The 20,306-nt window shown below is 34.7% G+C and overlaps 1 protein-coding gene across 1 annotated transcript in view; it reads left to right on the forward strand.

The window, feature by feature from the left end:
• Window positions 1-767: 767 nt before the first annotated feature.
• The window catches only part of DNTT (DNA nucleotidylexotransferase), a gene marked incomplete at its 5' end in the record, with an annotated part of 68,420 nt that continues 48,881 nt past the window's right edge, over window positions 768-20,306 (forward strand). The window contains 2 exons of the mRNA XM_010189086.1: window positions 768-891; window positions 1,944-2,076. Coding sequence (XP_010187388.1) covers window positions 768-891; window positions 1,944-2,076 — 257 coding nt within the window. The remainder of the gene's footprint in view (window positions 892-1,943; window positions 2,077-20,306) is intronic.

Genomic DNA, 20,306 nt, shown 5'->3' on the forward strand with positions numbered 1-20,306 from the left:
CTCCAAATAAGACATGTAGAAATTTAGCTTGACTCGTGTGAGGTTGTACAATCGTTTATAATATGCAAGAAAACATTTTGTACTTGAAATTGAATCCCATTTTGGAAAACAACATTTGGCATGATCTCTAAACATACATGTTTTATAGAATGTGGTATAAGAATAGATTAGTTGTGCTTATGTACTTGCCATTTGATTCCATGCATCAAGACCCTTTGCCCTCACTGCAGAATTTCAAGAGCCACAGGATTCCCACTGTCTCCATCTCTCAGGAGTGCTGCAACATCAACATCATGTGTACAACTGAGAGCTGATGGTACATGTAATACAAAATGATGATGTTAGTCAAATTAGGAAGATAGTCTTGAGATATATTATTCTATGAAGATAGTGTGAGGGAATCTAGCTACTTAACATTATTATTTGTGTATCTTAATTGTGCAGTAATAATAAAGACTACTATCCTTATTTCAAATCTTAGTTGAAAGCGCACATTAAGTTAAATATCGTATGCTGTGGATACTACTGTATTATTGATTAGATTTCATTTTAGTGAGATCTGCCCATGTATAAAACCAATTCTGTTCAATGTAACTATACAAAGGAAGGTAAATCTGTATGTTTGTATTGCACTATTTTTCATTTTTGACCTAGGATAAAATCTGCCCAGTATTTTCCTTGTGAAACCTCGTTGTTGCCTACTTCTTGTTAATTCACTGCTCCTTTAGAAAACAGCACTGAAATGCGTGTTCTTCTATTGACCTTAGCAATTTACTTCAGTCTTTGGAGTGGGAGTGAAGACATCTGAGAAATGGTACAGAATGGGTTTACGAACTGTGGAAGATGTAAAAGCTGACAAGACCCTGAAGCTGTCAAAAATGCAGAGAGCAGGTAAGGTGAAAGTCTCATAAAAACCTGTATCTTAGTACTCTAAGAACTCAAAAACAGAATCAGAAGAGGCAGCAAAGTTTATTTAAATAGCCATTTTTTTGCTGCAGTGTCTTGTTAGTATTAAATTATTAGGTTAAAATAACATTTGAACTAACAGACCTAATTAAAAATTATGTCATTCAAAGCATATGAATATGCATATGTGTGTGTGACATTTCTCTAAATAAATTTACCCATTTAAACAAAGGGATCAGTTACATTAAGAGTAAGAGGTTATATAACATGACATTAAAATAATGTAACTTTATTTTTTGCATTATACCCATGTGTTTTACATCACCTCAGAGTCCCTTGGATCAGCTTGCCCACATCCATGCTCCTTTGTCCTTTTCTCTTTTACATATCATATGCAAATGTGAAGCAAGCTGCAGGACTGGGCTATTTTGGTACAAGCTCTGTGATCAGACATAAAGATAGCTGGGTTATTTCACATACCTCTAAGTCTTGTACCTGGATAGAATGCCATTGTTTCAGGAAGAGCGCCTCTTAAAGAAATACCATTGATGGGCACTGGTAGGGAACTCAGAGTAACTTATAAATATTCAGGTTCTCAGCAAATGGAGCAATTATCCTAACTGCTAAGTCTTTTTTTAAATTATAACTGCTGTTACAATTTATAACAACTTATGATAAAAATATATATAAGCTATAAGAACAAAGATGAGGGAAAGAAGAGACTGTCCCTTGCCTGTGACCCCCACACACCCAAGGTAGGAGACTGACTCCAGGAATGGTGAGAAGGAAGGAAAAGACTCCTGAAGAGGCTGGATGAAGAGATATTTATTCCTACAATGTGTCCTGAAAGAAACCTGCAGTTTCAGGTTCAAGATTGAGCATTTCTTAATTCTTGGCATTAGATAAGTTTCCTTTGGCCATGGTAGGAGTTGTGAGGTTTAACTTCTTGGTGAGAGATGACTATTTCAGAGGCAACTTACATAACACTAGGTAGGTTTTGATAATTCCAGAGTGATCAGCACTTTATTGCTTTTCAGGGTTACTCTACTATGAGGACCTTGTCAGCTGTGTATCTAAGGCAGAAGCGGATGCAGTAAGCTTGATTGTCAAGAATACTGTGTGTATGTTCCTACCAGATGCTTTAGTTACCATCACTGGTGGTTTCAGGAGGTGAGTGAAAACAAATGAGGTTACTTGCCTGTTTTATTCAGGTACACACAAAATGATGATTGTGCCTTGGAAAAAAATCAAAAAAGCTTAGTGGGAAAGTATTGGAGTTCTTCTTCAATGTTTTTTTTTTTCTTATTTTTTATATGGGAGAGCAATCCTGACATTCCCAGGTGTCTGTGTTTGATTACTATAAATGGTGGGTTTGTCAGAACAAAAAGTCTTTAAGAAGAGCTTGCTAGAAAAATTATGTTTAGATCGCATACAGTACTTGAGCATATTTCTTTTCTCTTTCAGTGGATCTCAATTCCCAAGGCTGAGACTATTGTAAAGCCATACTTGGAAAAAAAAAAGATACAATAGTTTTAAGGGAATCTTGTGCTTCTTGTTGTCTTTTCTTGTCCATTTTCTTTTTGTTTGTTTGCTTTGTTTATTTTTTTTTAAGAAAACTTGGTTGCATGAGGTCCAAATGTGCTTAGGCAGAGTTTGTAGTGTTAGAAGTATTCATTGCTGTAAACGCTGACTACAATGAATGTGAAGCACTGACTAAACTGAACATACACTAACCTCTGTATAGACAGTATGATCTCAGAATTTCTTTCCTGCGTGATTTTTTTGTTCCTAAGCTTTTGGTCTTGCTCTGTAATATTGAACCTGAAACTGTTGCTCAGGACATAGACAATTCATTATTTCAGCACTTACTTGAGAGCTTTCCTAAAGCCACACAGCAAAGTACTGAGACTGGAAATTTTCTTCAGGAGAACCACGTTCCTTGCTCAGTCCCCTGTTATGTCTCTACTTGTAGTACATGTCATGCTCATGAACAAAAAAAATCCCCCCTAGTCAGCACCTCTTGCTGCTTAATTTGTTACTTTGTGAAACTTTAACTGTGTTTTTAATATGAAACTCTCTTTCAAAAATACTTGGTATTCTTTTGGAACACAAAATATATACTTCTATCCCTCTTATGCAACTAACACTGGTATGAAAGCAAAAGACAAAATAATATTAATAAGGTATCACTTGTATTATTTATTATTGTAGGCCTAGGTAGGCCTGTGTAGACTTATTCCGGTGCTAAATTAAGACATTATGCAATTTGTAATTGCTATATACATGCACAGTGCTTGTGATGAATGTCTTTTATCACCTTTGTGCCACCTCATAATAGTTATGTATGTCCCCTATTTATTTTAAGAATGTTTGCAGCCATCACCTACGTAATTTCTGTAAAACAGTATGGTCAATGAGAAGCATTAGGCTCAAGTATGAACCCTGACCAGAGGTATAAGAACAAGATAAAATTTTATTTTCAATACCTCAAGTGTCGTAATTCTGAGAGCCCTTGTTAGAAAGGCATGTGATAGCAATCTGTTCACACTGATGCAAATCAGTCAGAGACCTTGTGTTAGTAACTTGGATATAACTTGATTAGCACAAGTCTGGGTGGGTCAGAATGTTGCAGTGACAGAACTGTTAGCACACTGAAAATTCCCAGTTTTTTCTGATATGATGTATTTGTGAGCTTTGTGGGCAGCATAGCTGGTTGCAAAGTTTGAACATAACACATGAAATTTAATCCTGTTGTTTTGTTTATTATTTTTGAGGGATATGATAGTTAGCCATTCTCTTTTTTTATTAAGGATAAGCTTTTTATCTCTAAACAGGTATGTCAAACCAGAAGAGAAATTATTTAAGTACCTAATGATGCCTCCTGTGAGTAATGTGCCTTTAAACATTCACAGAATAAATGAAAAAAACTAAGTTTCAGAATGTCAATCCTAAATGATATTTTAACAGCCCATGTAAAACAAATGCTGCAGTGTAGGATTTGTAGAAAACTTGATTAAAGGGGTTGAAGTGCCTTTATTAGGCACTTTTAATTACTGAACTGCAGTACACATGACTGCATATCTTCTTTTTTGCCTGTCTCATATAGTGGCAATATTCATCAGCATGCAGTATGTGTAAGCTCACTAGCTCATAGTTTTCATCATTACGTAAATATTTTAATAAAAGAAGCAGGCAAATTTTATTAATCAAACAACTTGACTTGATTCCCCCATACTACACCTTGTACGCTACTAACATAAGAGAAAAAAATAGCTCATGATTGTTCTGAATGATAGACTAATTCTCCAGGACCCAGATTTGTCTTGTTTTGTAGATTTGTTTCATAACTTGGAGAAAATAAGCAGTTGATTGTGTTTCTCCAGATTTGACTGGAGAGATGAAAGTGAGGAGTACATGAACTTCACTTCTTACGTGGGAGAACTGAATGAATTACAAGGAACAGAACTTCCATTAGCAATCTGCAGTCATGGAGATTCAACAAGGTAGAGACAAATTGCAACATTCCTTTTTCCATACTTATCAAACAAACCCATGGCTGGATATATTTAATGAGTTACTGGACCTTTTCCATTAGATTCCTGGAATTCCATGAAATCAGATGTTGCAGTATTTCTTCTAATCAAAATTAGGGAGCATAGTATAAAATTCAAGTAAATAGTAGCTTTTTTTTAAAGCCCAACAAATTTATTCGTGGACTTTTCTTTAGTCTGATTTAGCTTTTACCTTTAGTCTTCTGTATTGCTCCTTGAACTAGTCTTAATGCTAGTTGGCATTTATAGCAGCCATAATCACGGATGGTGGTAGGTGGTACATAAATGAAGGAGCAGTTCAAAGGATTAAGAGCAAACACAAGACAAGCCACTATCTAAAGTGCAAATGGGGCATGAATCAGGGCATGAATCCCTCAGAAGTCAAATTGCAAGCACAAGGGCAGGAACAGACTTGGCTGGCAGATGTAACAGGTAAATACAGAAGGTTGCACAAGGAACAGTGAAAATGATGGAGTTTTGAAGCAAAGAGACAAGGACATTTTGAGCACAGGTTTGGCTGATAGTTTGGAGACTGTGTTAGGAAACTGATTACTGCTTGTGGCTAAATCAAAATACCAGACCTAGAAGTTGTTAGAGCATGACATGAAAACTGGAAAAGCTGATGCAATGTAATTGAGAACATACCAAGACCTGTTTCTCTGACCTGTTGTGTACAATTTATTTCCTCTTTTGCTCTTATATTGTTGTTTCAGCTTATTCCCTGAATTATCTTTTAACTCTTCTCAAGGTTCATATTACTGAAGCAGACTTCTGTGTCTGCTACTTCCTTGATGCATTTCTTTCCAATTCTTTCATTTTTCTGCCTGTCTTCACAAAACAATAGCTCGTAAAACATCTTTAATCAGAAGAGCTTTCCTTCTGTTTTTGGTTGGAAGTTGCAACTCTACAACGTTTGGTTGAAGGTAACTCTCTTCTCAGCTGCCTGAATCCGTGAAGGAATATAATGACTGAAATAAATGGCAACCATTCAGTTTCTCCCTAATTTGAAATCGTTCAGGAGTAGAAATGAATAAATGAATGAAGTTTGGATGAGTTTATCCTTTGTTACTCTCTTACAGAAACACTTAGCTAACTGCCTGTAAAACATATTCCTTGAGTTTCAGTTGGTATGGTTTCATATGAGAGGTTGAGAGAATAATTTTCCTTTTTAAATATCATTTTGTAACACTTATCTGCGTCATTTTGAAACAGAAATTACAACACTGAAATGCATGGAAATACAGAATTAGAACAATTGTAGTTATGAAATAAGTAAATTGCACCCACACGGTGAGCAATGCATTTCACTGTCCATCTAGTGAGGCCTATCAGCTCGGCTGTAAAGAAGTAAGTATTGAAGATGCTGATAATGCAATATAAGGCATACCATGGACAATGTTATCAGAAAGACTGAATTTACTGTGCAGTCTATTTGAACCAGGAATTGGCATGGCATTATTTTCAGTGCTCAGCCTCTCTTATTTTGAATTGCTGGGATTTAAGACTGTTTTCTTCTTAATGAGACAAATTCTGAGGTGGGGAATAGCACCTGATGTTACAAGTTACAAAAGCCACTGAGGTGAAGTTTCCCTTCCAGCACTGAGTTAGAGATCCTGGAATGAGGAGAAAAGAAACTTTATTTTAGTGTGTAACTTCTCTGATAAGTACTGTGTTTGTCCCATCTATATCCAAGGCAGGAGTGTAGTTTAGGCTAATGTACGTTGTCACTTTTAACAGTTAAACTGAGGACCTGGTTATATGTTTCGTGGTTCTATGAACCACGAATTATGTTGTCTAATTCTCTTCTATGAAGAGAATTAAGGCTTTTTCAGTAGTAATAGCATTATCTCTTCTTGTATACATTACAGCAATTTACAGAAAATTTGATACCTACTATCTGTGTATTAATGCTATTATTAATAGTATTAGCATTGTCACAGGGTTGTTAGCAATGACAAGTATCAGAGAACTTCATGCTGGGTTTCATGGCAGTGAAACTTGAGTAGTTTTCACCCTTTCTCCTGTGGCTTCATGTTAGGATGTGGCTTCACAGCGACTTGAAGAAAAGGTTGTCATGGACTGAACTGTTATCACCACATTCTGCAAGACCCTGGGTTTTTACTAACTTGATTTAGCAGCCAATATTTAGTTTTGTCACAGGAGGTGGTCTTGATTGAGGTCTTCCTAGGAGCAAAAATTCTTGAAGGAAGTGTTACATAGTATATGTAGTTTATGGCTTCGGTCTTTGTATTGATTATTCGTATCTAAATACACACACTCACAAAAACCAAATTTGACTGGAGAAATTCAGAAAAGGATCTGGAATAAGAATTATATACAATAATAAAAATAGATCATCATGTTCATTAACTGCATTTCTATTATGACTTTCTGTTAGCCTTTCTGTGCTTTTTGTCCATATGATTCAGAAATTATTTACAGATAGTTTCAGTTTTGGTGTGTTCCGTGTATCATACTCAAATGGTTGTGGTTAGCTCTGCAGCATCAGACACCATGATATAAGCACATAGTGTCTATTGATCATGTAACTTATATTTTAGAAATTACTTAGGCATTCTATTGCTATTATGATTTCAGTTCTGTCTTTCTCAAATAAGATTTACTTAGACATACTTTTGTTAGCTTATCCCATCTTTGCCTTGAGATAGAGTGAAGTGGACTAAAGAGACACTTGGTTTTAGATGAGTTTTCATATTGCAGTTCTTAAGGAGTTGTCAAAGTGCCTTGGGCAATTCGTTAAGCAGAATAACTAGGGCCTATCGTGTGGTATTTGCCTTGGTGGGAGACTAATTCCTCCATCATGCATCGATCTTCATGGAAGTTTTGTCTCAGACTTTCTTATTATTGAATTCTGTTCTAACATGAGCCTAACTGTAGATCACTATTTATCTCTTTGCTTGAGTTTTATATTATCTTTTAGAAATTGGGATTTGAAGCTCTGTAACAATTGAAGATAAGGACATCTAATAGAAAAGCAGTGACAACAGTAAAGGACAGGATCAGTGTGTTTGTCAGGCAACACTGCCATGCTTTTGTATATTACAATGCAAAAGTTTCTTTCCGGTGTGCAGTGACACTTCCTACAAGGCAAAGGAATGCATGGCATGGGACTCTGGTCTTTCCTGTTTTGTATCAAGAAAGTAATTTCAAGATATCTCTTAATTCCATCTCAGAAATCAAATAAAATGAAATAGCTGGAACAAAGAAACATTTCCAGAGATTATTTTACAGGCTCTCATGCTGATGAATAACTAATATTACTGTGGCACCTTCATTTCAGAAATGAGACTTCTGTAAGGCACCTGGAATCATAATTAACTAACTGTATTGACACATGCTCATAAATGAATGAATGTAAGAGCAAATATATGAAGAACATTATATTTCCCAAGATCTCAGTATATACTCAAGATTTCATGGTTTACTTAACTGAGCTAGTCATGTAGCCTCTGAGTAAATTTCTTGATAAATTGTGATATAAAGCTCTATTTGACCTTTTCATACTGGATGCTCCTAATAAAAGTATTCTTTGGCAGGCTGTAGAGGCTCTACAATGAAGCTAGAACACCTGACTTGACTCCGAATCTTTATTAAGTTTTGAGAAATAAATGTTATTAAAATTCTGTTGCACAAATTGTTTTCTTTGTGCTCAGATCCAGGATTAAAATAGTGCCAGACTTCGAACATATATATAATTTATTTAGAAAAAGTTGCTTTCATGAAGTTTTTGGACAAACTCATAGGAAGAGGTTGCTTATTCCACTCACAGCTTGTCCATTATAGTTTATCTTTACATTTACACTATTCTTAGATGCAGTTATTTCTATGTGGTGGTTGTTTTTTTTTTTTAAACTCAAAAACACAAACTACAATGAGGGAAGATATAAGCTGTGCTCCAGCTGCTCAAGTCCAAATCCTGTAATTTCTGCTCACTTTCTTCCACTGCTGTTACAAAAAATAATTTTTTTATCTGCTGTTATTTCATTCTGTCAGAGAGAAATCTGCTATAAAGGAGCTGTGAGGCAAGCTGCTCACTGAACATTTGAGCTGATACAGTAGTTTGTACACACTCTAATTTAAGCAGATCCTAGAAGAATCTAGCAATTTTTCCAGCAACAGACTGAAGAGGCTGGATATCATTCACAAGCACAGCTTTGGCTCTGATAAAGTGCACTTTGGATGAGGCTTTTAACCCCGAGATGTTCTAATCTGATTTAGTTGATCTCAAAGCTTAGTAAAACAGCTTCACATTACTGATCTCCCTAAGTTTAGAAGTGTTTGACCTTGAGGTATTGTGATGTGCTGAATAAAAATATTCTGTGGCAGCAGTTAGAGGCACTACAACTGTGTAAGAACAGAAATCATCACTAGTTTCTGCTTCCAATTTTCCATAACCCATTAAAAAATAAGTTGAGAAGAAGAAAATAATTTTTATCCAAATTAATGGCTAGCCAAGTTAATTTAGGAGATAATCTATTGGAGTAACATTCAGGCACTTCCTTTTGTCAATAGAGCTTTGATTATTTTTCCACTCATTTAAGCTATTATTAGCCATGACGAATCATGAAGTAGAAAATGATGAGTAAGGTATTTGGGAATCATGGACAAGAACAAGAATGTAAGAATCCATGAGACAGTTAAGTACTTGGCACAGTGTAGTCTTTCAAAACCCTTCAAAAGCTGTCTCATTCATCCAAGATTTTTTATGTGCTCTGCTTGCTCTACTCAAACCTTCACCACTTGCACAGGTTTATTGGCTCATAAGAAGGATGCTGTTTAGTTATATATCTCGCTTCTCTCTAAAGCTATTTCAAGTGCTGGGTCCAGGTGGCAATACCACTGAGTTCTGTGAATCCAGAGGTTTTGCTGTATGTGTAGAGCCTGAAACTTCCTGGATGAGCCTTACAGTTGCCATGATAAACCTGCACCTTCTGGAGGAATGCATTTGTAACAACTTTAGCAGTGTTTAGAATTTTCAGTTTTCTATCATCACCTATGATGACTACTAGTAACTAAGTCAGAGCAATGCAAACGATGTGTATACAGCAAGAAACCCTGGATTATTACAACAAAGCCTTCTGTATTAGCATTTAATTATTTTTTTTTAAATTAAGAGGAAAAAATGATGATGAAAGCCAAAACTAGGGGTAATGTTTTTCCTTGTCAGGCAGTCAATCTGAAATTTTATTTATGTACTAATAGATGATTAGATTTGTTACAATTTTAATTCCTGAGAAAGTTCCTATATGTAACTGGCTAAAATCTTTAAAATTACTGCATTGATGAATGCTTTGTGCTATTTATAGTATTTGTTTTTATACAGAGTCTAAGGAATATTTGCAGTAGCATTTTCAAATTACAAAGGCAAACTTGTAGAGGTAAAACATATCACAAGTACACTATCAGGAGTAAAATACAGCACTGTCATAAAATATATTATTTCCTTACAGTTCATATGAAAGTAGCATCTTGTTTATGTGATATCCAAATCTGATATTTAATGTTAAAATGAAAACCAAATTGTGCAGTTAATAGAAGGATGCATGAATTTATAGTAATGATGCAGCTATTCCTCGTGTAATAACAAAACTAAAATTCACAGGACTCTAACTGGTTTTGACCACAGATAAATAGGTTGTCTTTTCCTATAAGAAGTTATTCTAAAATAGCATATGAAAGTTTCCAGTTGAGCTTAGGCTGATAACTACATAGATCAATTTGGCCTTTATCAGGAGCAGAAATGCCCTGTTGCAGAGAATCCTACTGATAGATGTGGTAAGCTGCAAAATTTTAAAAGCAGCAACAATAAAATAAAAATGAGTCAGTTTAAGAGAGAAACTTGCTGAAAGCAGATAATTTATGTATGTATGTGTGTATGTGCAGTGATAATACACACACACACACACACACACACACATATATATATACACACACACACATATATACAAAGAATCTCAGAATAAAGAGCAGAATAACAAATAATCATGGTATCCAAAGAAATTTTGTCCTCTTGCTTTTTTTCTAATATGCCCTTTAAAGTAACTTTCAATCATTTTTGGTACATAAGGGTCAGCCATTTGACAATTCTTGGTTTCTGAATTATATGGAAATATTTTTAGAATGCTTGCTACTGCATAAAACCAAAATGTTAATGGCTTCACTAAGTAAAATTAAATTTTAATGGCCATGGTTTAATTTTTTCTTTTACCCTGTTCACATCTTTTAAGTAGCATTAGATGTGATTCAATTGTCTTCTAATCTCACAACTGACCTGAATAGCCTTTTCAATTAGCCTTTTAGATGAAGCAGATCTGATACATTTTAAATAAATAAAGATCTCTTTTTATTGGTTAAATGCTGATATTCACAGCTCATTTAATCCATTTATTGAGATGCAATGTCAAAAGAACAACAGTTTTTGTGTGCAATATTGGTGAATAACATGTAGAGATGAGACAAAAAAAAACAAAGCATCTTTGTTTTTTAGTGAGTGGAATTTAAGAAAGAGGAACTCAAAAAGATCTATTTAAGATTTTAAGAGAGATGCATGACTGAGAAATGAAGAGGTTTTTCCAAGAAGTTACACATTGAAAACTTTTTAGTAAAATGCAGAGTTCCCTCATAAATCTATTCTGACATCTTGCAAATAATCTAATCTCTAAACAAGAGATTAGATGTCACGTTATTTAAGTCTGTTCATTCTGTATTGGTGTAATATTTTTTATTTAATTTTTTCATGGGTTAGTTTAGTTTTTGCAATGTAATATGCCTATTATTTATACAAAAAATAATAGAAACTGTTAGAAATCTACTGTAGTTCATTCAAAAGCATCTTTGATGTTTTCATAATTCTGTTTGATGTTTTTCCTCATTTTTGGATGACAGTTTCTCAAAACCTTCACTATATAATGGAGACAGCCTACTGTGATAAAACCTTTGCTGTGTATGGGGGCAGGCATGGGGAAAGAGGCTTCTGGGTTTACTGCTCAGCATGGGATTCAAAAAAGCAATCTTGGGTGTCTGTTGTGTAGAAGAGCTGGGTTGAGGATAATTTGGACAGTAAATGTATCATTGCTAGTTGCTTTGGTTATCAAAGTGCAAGAGAATGGTATTGTCATTAGCTAGAGAAGATTTCAGTGCTGACTTCAATTTGCTGGTTTAGTTGCTTATGTGTCAGGTGATAAGCTTGTCCACAGATAACTTGCTTTCTCCTGATGTAAAGTCCTAACTCTGAAACAAATAGCAATCTATCATGACGGCTGGCTCATTAGACTCACCTAAGTGGAAAGACACGGTGACAGCTGTCTGTACGAATAACAGTACTCCCAGCTCCAAACTCCAGCAGCTTGTGCAGAGGCACTCCTTAAGATAATATACCATTAGAATTCCAAAATGTTAAAAGAAAACAAGTTTGCCAAAGTGAATATTTTGAAAAGTTTTAAAAGAAGCTTACAATAAAATTATTTATAGTCTAAATACATAAATGAAAAATCCTTAATACTCATATTGTACTAAGTGTTTCTATTTTAAAGCAGTGATAAAAATGGTTGTAATTTTTATTAAGTTCAATAAAAATTATTCATTCAGTATTTTAGAACAATTGACATATGTCAGTACTGATTTCTATTGGCATTATGAAAATGAAGCATGTAAATTACTAAGTTCTGGTATGAGTTATATTGAAAACACTTCTCTCTTTTTTTTGGAAGGGGAAATACCCTGCCTTTCTGGGAACAAGATTCTCTCAAATACACTATTCTTCTAATATACAAATGTGTCATTTTTCAGTAAGCATAAATTATATTAAATAAGCTCACAAAAGATCTTTTGTACAGGATGCAGGCATTGGTACTAATACAGTTTGAATAGGATAACATTTCATCCAAAAAATTCACATCAAGTCCAATGGCCCTAGGCATTATTATAACATACAGTCTAGGACTGGGGCAGCAGGACAGGTTGCATGATACAGAGCATGTACTAAAATTGATTTATCAGTATGATTTTATAAGAAGGAAAATCTGCTTCCTACACTAAGGATGAACTATTGCACTTTGAATGTTTTGGTAATTTGTAAGTAGATTAGTATGATATGTCACTGGGGAATAAGAGCTGTTCTGATTAAAAGGAAGCTGTACAAGTAATTGGTACTGAACATTAATGTGTACAGAGGTGTATTCACAGACTGAATGAGCTTCATTTTCAAGATCTGTAGAAAGAATGACAAGTAATTCCTTATGAGAAAATCTCAGGCAAGATCAGTGATAATAACCTTAGAACTCTTCTGTAGTAGTCGTGTTATACGAGCTGCTGTTGATTTGAAGTGCATAAAATAGGGCTCATACAGTTTTCAGACTCATTCTTTTTCATGCTACTAATATAATAGGAATATGATAAAGAGGGAATATGAATATCTAATTTTTAGTAAGTTTTGATTATATCACATACTTCACTGTGTAAGAATGTCTAAAATTTATGAAGATTTTATTAACTTTTTGCAATTTTATTTTAGTGGCTTTTCACTAATGTCTGGTGGGTTTTTTTTAAATACTAAGGGACAGGAGAGAGCACAGAAACCTCTATGAGGTGTTACAATGCCTTTTCAGGACTACTGAAATATTTTGATTCCGGTTTCTCCAAGAAATCAAAATGACAGCTTGGAGTAAACCATTTCTTTCTCATTTATATTTAAGCGTCCACACAAATCCTTCAGTTTTCTCTCACTTTTCCTGACCAACTCTGCTAAATCCATTTTCTATATAATAGATTGATTAGAGAGAGCGAATAAACTATCAACTATAATTATAACTCAGAATTTGCAGCAAAACCAAACACCAGCAAATATTTTTCAGTCATTAGTGATTTTTCCATGGTTAGTTATTTTGGCCTTTCACACAGACATTTCAAGAAGGCATCATATTTTCAAGTACTGCTCTGAAAATTCACAATAATCAGGGTCTCTCATAAACATTTGGCATGAAGACAGCTTATATCATGCATTGATTTCTGAAATGCTCAGACAGTGAACTTAAATGGACTGATTTTAATACTCAGGACAGGAATTATGTTGAAGTAGGATACTTAAAATACACTACTTGAAAAGTATTTGCTGTAAATGGATGAGCACTAAGGGTTTTACAGGCTGTCTCACAAATAAATAGCTATAGAGTAAAACAGGTTCATGATGGTACAGAAAACTGGTAAATATTTTTTAAAAGGTATCACAGAATGTTAGGACCTCGAAAGATCATCTAGTCCAACCCCCCTGCCAGAACAGGATCATCTAGAGTAGAGCATTAGGTACAAGGAGGCATATTAAGATAGTGGAATATATTCAGGGAAAGATGGAGTAAGATAAAAAGAAAGAGACTGGAGATTTCAGATAAGGTGGTAAGATAAAAGAAGAACATGAAGAACTAGAGGTCAAATCAAAGATGTACATGACCTTGATGAGATAGGGATGCATAGTTTCTTAGACAGTTCTGTTCCTTAGATTTTAGCTATAAAAATGGTTTCACTGGGGCTCACCTGCTGGAAAGAAGATGCCTTACAAAATCCAACTACTCAAGGTGGGGATGGAATGAAGAGAGATAGACAGTAACACTGTCTTTGTAACACTGAGAGACCTGCAGAAGAAAGTGGTCCTCTTGTTTAAAGTCAAGTCAAATCAAAACTCTAAATAAAGGAAAATTGTAACAAAACTCTGCTAGAAGTCCTCAACTAAGTTTGCAGCAGTAAAGTCAGCTGTAACGTAGCATTAATGGGCCAAGGATAGAGCCTGATTGTGATTAAGAGATTTAATTCATGTGTTAAGAAATAGTGCTAGTGATGCTTAGCAAACTTTCCATCAGACATGTATAGGTGCAGCAGAAAACAAGTGCCTATTTCTTTCCATGTCTATTGTTTCAGACAATTGTATCTAAGCATCTCTTTACCTATGAACTCTGATGCCAGATTCTAAGCAATTCAGGACAGAAGTAGAAATAATTAATTCATTACATTTTTTCTTGTTTGCAGTCCTTCTTGGATGGGGGTTGCTTCCTCTGAGAGCTTTCTGATGCCTCCAAATTTTTCAAGTATTCATATAGCAAGATAATTTTGTTTGTTAATATGTTTTACTCATAAGTGATTCAGGGCATCTATTGCAGAAATGAAGCTGTTCTGAAGATTCTGCTCTCTATTACTGAGTAATTACTAAGATGGACAATATTGTTCTGTGGTTCACTGTTTGCAAAAGAGATTTTGCAGGCTTAGATGCTAGACAGGGTTCAAGGTTTGCAGGATCAAATGGCAGTTGTTTAAAGTCAAGAGATTAAAAACCAGTTCTAATAATGATATGTAATATACTGGATCACTTTGACTATGGTTTTATTCCTAGAAAGCTGGCTTGAAATCAGGATATTTATAGCAGAGTTTACTCATTACTGATTTACTCTTTAACAGAAGTCAAAGTTTATTATAGGCTGGTTAGTTGCTCTAAAGATGATTGACAGCACAAGCAAAGAATGACATTTTCCTGGGAGGAGATAATGAGAAAAGCTGCAAGAATCAGTGACCTTGTATTATGCTTAAAGCAACCAGATGGTATGTTTTGCAGACCCTTGTGAGCAAGAGTAGCCATAACATTTTAATTAAGTGTGACATGATCATGCTAGTGGTGTGGGGACATGACAATGAGGAGGTAACTGCTGGCTAAATTTTTTTATTGTTAGGATGTGAGTCAGACAGGACACTTTCTACATGTCAGATAATAAGGAAAAGATTTAAAAGGTTAAAAATAAATCATGTAGAAAGTGCCTGAATTACAAGATATAGCCAGAAATTGTCCTTTTAGTTGCTTTTGATTTAGGAATTGTGGAATTTATGATGGATTGTTGCTGTGCTGTGGGAGAGTTGGATAGAAGTGTTTCAGGCAATCTTTTTGAAGAATGCAAAATCAGCATTAAACAGAGAGCAGCAAAACCTGATATGATAGACTCAGTTATAACCATCATATAACACGATAGCTGTTCTATGATACTACTAGGGGCTATCTTGGAGAACAAAATACACACATGGAAACCTACGTGTTTATGTATATAATGTTATGGATTCGCTCTTCCCACATGCAATTTTATAAACTCATATTAGTTCATAAGCTAATAAGCTTACACTTTGTTTGTTACGTTAATGATCAAAGACTGCAGAAAATTTGCCTTTTATCTTGGCATATCTTGCACCTGTTCTAGTGTGTAAACACAGCAAACATTCCTGGTTATTTGATCTTGTTGCAGAGGTTGTTGTGTTCAGCTGCACCTAATTTTTCTGTGTTAGTAATTATATTCTCATTGAACATTGTTGCTTATGAAATGCCTCAATGTTGATATTATAGTATGCATTTGTATCACTACCATTCATAGTCCAGGCCTAGTAAATGTAGATCATATCTTCACCATTCTAATATCATAAATATGAGCAACCTATTGGTACATTCTAACTAAAGGATTGGTAGGAGCCTTGACATTGATTTCAACTGAATCATGACAAAATAGAAGGATACGTTCATCTGATTATTTGAGACTTTGAGCTGGCCTAAAATGGTGACCCAGGAAATGCATCTTCAGATTTCACTTAAAGAAATAAGAATATGTAACTTCAATGAAGATGCCCTTAAAATGCCCCATTACCTGAGGTCACACAACAACACAGGTTGAAAAAGTCAAGATTATATTCAGAAACAAGTCAGAACAAGACTTTGGAGAAATATGACATGAATGGTTCTTTGAGAGACTCTCTGAAAATATATGCTAGAGCTTTACAGTATCTGGATCAGTAAAAATGGCACAGAGAGAACACTCAAATGTCACATTCTCAAACAGAGTATCTCCTTGCCATGGTTTGAGAATTAAGGAAGTTGGTTAATAATAATCAGAGAAGTTTTCAATTTAGGATTAAATCAACTAAGCCAACTTCATGAGCTCCTCGGACTGGTGAAGAACCATGTCTTGAAGCAGAGCAAGGGAATTTTGTAAAATAAGTGACAAGATTTCACTATGGAGAGATTTACTTAAGGTGGTAGAAGGTAGATTTAATGACAGGCTTCTCTACACTTTAAAAGGCTTTTCTGGTGTGCTTATACTTCTAGAATATATTGACAGCTTTCCTCTGTGGAGGTACAGTGCTCCTTTACCAGTATAGTTTAAATTATTTTCTCAAATAGAGAAACCTGTATTGGCCAAAAGGGTATAACTGTTTCAGCTCCAGGGAACTACAGTGTGATTTCACACAACATGGATATCTTGGCAAAGCACTAATGTAGACCAAGGAGACAAGTTTGAATTTCACTTTGTGATTGGGAACTGATTGGAAAACAGGCATAGTTGTTGTATCCTGGTGTTCTGGTGTAAAATGTGTTCATTTTAATAGTAAATATTATTTTCTCCTCTCGAAAGAGAGCAATCTCATTTTATCTAGATTATGCTTCTGTAAAATTCCTAACTACCTTACTTGCTATAAGGATATGCAAGAGTAATTATGGAAAATCCTTTATGTCAGCCCAATCCTGGAAAAACTTAACAGTTCACTTTAAAAGTTCAAGTGAGTAAGCAATGTCATTAAAACTTAACAGTTTTTGTTTGTACACATGCTTGAAATTTAAACTGTGCATATTTTATTCAGAAATACTAGTGTAAAACTTTAGTGTCTTGGAAGGCTAGACTCAAGCTTGCCATCCTGCAGCTGTATGCTAGCAGCCATGCAACTGTTTAACTTGAAATTAACGGGTATTGTATTCCTTTAGATGGAATAGATTAATGAAATACCTTAAAGTAATCACAACCAAAGCAGAATTTTATATTGCCACAGAATGCCAGAAAGTTCAACTTAGTAAATCAGCTTCTCATGTCTTTGTGGCTAAAGCAAATGCATGAAGAATTACCTGCACTCCTCAGTCATCACACTACCAGCTCAAATAGAAACCTTAATCCTATTTTACATTAGAATTCGGGGAGGATGTATTTTTTATTTTATTTTTTCTTTTTTTTTTCAGTGTTGCAGGCAATCTATTTCTCAGTTCAAGGAATTTTAATAGAAAAACTGTCATGTTTATATAACTTCCAGTACAGCTGAGCAGGAAGCAAATAGAAATCTTTATTTTTATGGTAGGTTGATTCTACAGATTGTCCCATCACTGTCAAGTAAGTGAAAGCCAGACTGAACATCTAATATTCAGACATTCTGAAATGCACATTTTCTTCCTTGCATGAACACTAATATCATCTTTTAGATTGTTTAAAGTGAATGTTTTGATTTTTGGAAATGCCAAAGTAGACATGCACGAAAAAGAACATTTTGATGGAAGTTTCTGTGACAAAGGAATAATCCATTTTAAACTCTCAAGAGAATTAGTGAGAGAAAATTAAAATTGACTGGGATTGAATGCATGTTGTCAGTCTACTACCAAAATGCTTCAATACAGCAAAAACTGTTGCTATAAAGCTAGTTGTTAATTTTGTTATAGTGTCAGTATAGAAAAATACCCTTTTCTTTCTTCTCTCAAAATAAAATATAATGTCTTAAACGTTAGCTTATATATATTAATGAGATTCTAAGTAAGTAGAATAGAATTATAGTTCTGAACCAAACCATTCTCTGTTGGACAATAAAGATCTAAACTAGTAAATGGAAACTGCCTTAATTGCAAAAGCATTTTTTCTAGTTAAAAAAACGTGACAAATGGCTTCATAAATGCATTTTTTAATATACAGCTTTCATAATTAATAATGTAGACTGTTGTCTACTTATTTCAGTAAATAATTTGAATGCAGCTGACCCTTCTGCTTTCTCTGCTGCATTATTAACATTGAAAACATCACTAGGTTATTCTTCTAGCAATATATAAATCGCTTAGCTGAGGTTTTGGGCTGCAACTAAAGCTGTTTGAAATGTGGCACCTGAGCAGATTATGTACCAGCTGAGATGGAAAGAAGAAAATGGAAAGCATTCTGACTTACAAATCCAGAATGTCAATGCATTTCAACCATTCAGTTCCAACTTTAGGCATTTGGAGTACATGTATAATCTACAGCCAGCTCTTGATTACTCCATCTAAATACCCCATGATGGCAAATTACATTCTCTGGCAGAGCACCAGCAGAAGGTGGACACAGCATCTGAATTTGTCTTGAATCAGAGCAATATCTGCATGTACTGATTAATCCAGATCTAGAAGGTTCCAGATCTCTCCCAGTTTGTGGTAGCCTGTTCTGGGAAGCACCAGTGGCCAACTACCCTCAAAGAAGTCAGACAGAAGTCCTAAAAACCTCATCTTTCTCCTTTCATCATCTCATATTGATTTACTGTTGGACAGAGGGAGAGGTAATTTTCTTTTTTTCTTGTGTTTTTGTTTGTTTTGTTTTTCCAAACTTCATCATACTCTCTGAGAGTTTTATCTAGCATTTCTGAATGCACTAATATCTTTGTTGTATTCCTCATAAGTAGAGGTAGTTGAATTTCGTTGTCTCTCAGTTTGCATAATTCTGAAGTCTTTGTTAAGCCTTTGAAATAGGCCAAAGGAGACTAGGTATTTCAGGATGTCTGAACAGGTCTAGTCTGAGACACCTGCTCTTATAAATAATAAAAATGTACTTTCTCTTCAGTCAAGCTTGATGTGTCAGTACTTACTACATATTGGAATATGTTATTTTTCCTGTAGATTTCAGAATACTTTAGATTTTACAATTCTGGTAACCAAAGATACTGTACCACTGTTACACAGACTATTTCTTAAGAGTGAGAAAGCTTGTTTCATGTTACCATGGAATATGCTGACAGTAGAGTTTACACATGCAGAACTAGATAGACGTTTTAAGACTAAGGTATCATCTGCATACTCTTACATTTCAGCTGAATATATGAGAATCCAAATCCACATCAATACTCATTGGAGTGTATGTCTTTTTCAGTGTTGAAGAGGTTTTGCTTTGCCATTGATTGGCACTCAGCAAAATTTGTGTATGCAGGAAACTTCTATGTGGTCATTTGAAATGCTTGATTGGAAAGGGGTGTAATTTAAAGGATTTGCCAAGACAGCAAAAGTGACATTTCAGCAATGTATTTCATGACTTTAAATAAAACTGTGACTGTCAAATTGCTATGGTACATTTCATTACATTTAAAAGCTTGAAATTATATGGACAGCTTCCAGGTACAGTTGAATTATTTACACGAAATTGAGACAGCACTCTCAGTGATTCAAAGCTTAAGCATAGTTTTGTTTTGGTTGGTAGAATAGTGAATTTACTTCAAATATAGAATTCAGAGAGCCTGGAGCTGTTAGTAGCAAAAAGTCGTCTAGTGTGCAAGCCAAAAAGGCATAAATATTCAACATCAGGGTATAATTGGTGACAGCCACATTCAGGTATTTATGTCACAGAAAGCTGGAAGACAATAATGCCATCTAGGCAGTACAACTATTATAATATATAGAGATAGCCATACTTTCTAACTAAGAAGTAGGTGGCTAACTTCTTACATGGCCATTATCCTATTTTGCTGTCTCAGTAGAAACTAGGCTAGTGGAGGACTACTTTTTTAAACAATTATAATATTGTGTAATGAATTTAGTTGAAAATTAAGTTTGTAACTGGTTTTCACAGAATTATTTTTTTAAACAGCTCTGAAGTTGAGTTAACATTAAAGGGAATTAATTTCAGTATGTGAATAATACATGGTCCTCTTCAAGATAATACATACAAAAATAGGTCAGTCAGATTGTTTGTAATGTTTTTGTGTGTGGAATATTATTATCTGGGGTTTTCTTGTGTCGTGGTTTAGGGCTGGGCCAGCCAC

This window comes from Mesitornis unicolor, unplaced genomic scaffold (assembly GCF_000695765.1).
Source record: "Mesitornis unicolor isolate BGI_N332 unplaced genomic scaffold, ASM69576v1 scaffold4147, whole genome shotgun sequence".
NCBI classification, from domain to species: Eukaryota; Metazoa; Chordata; class Aves; order Mesitornithiformes; family Mesitornithidae; genus Mesitornis; species Mesitornis unicolor.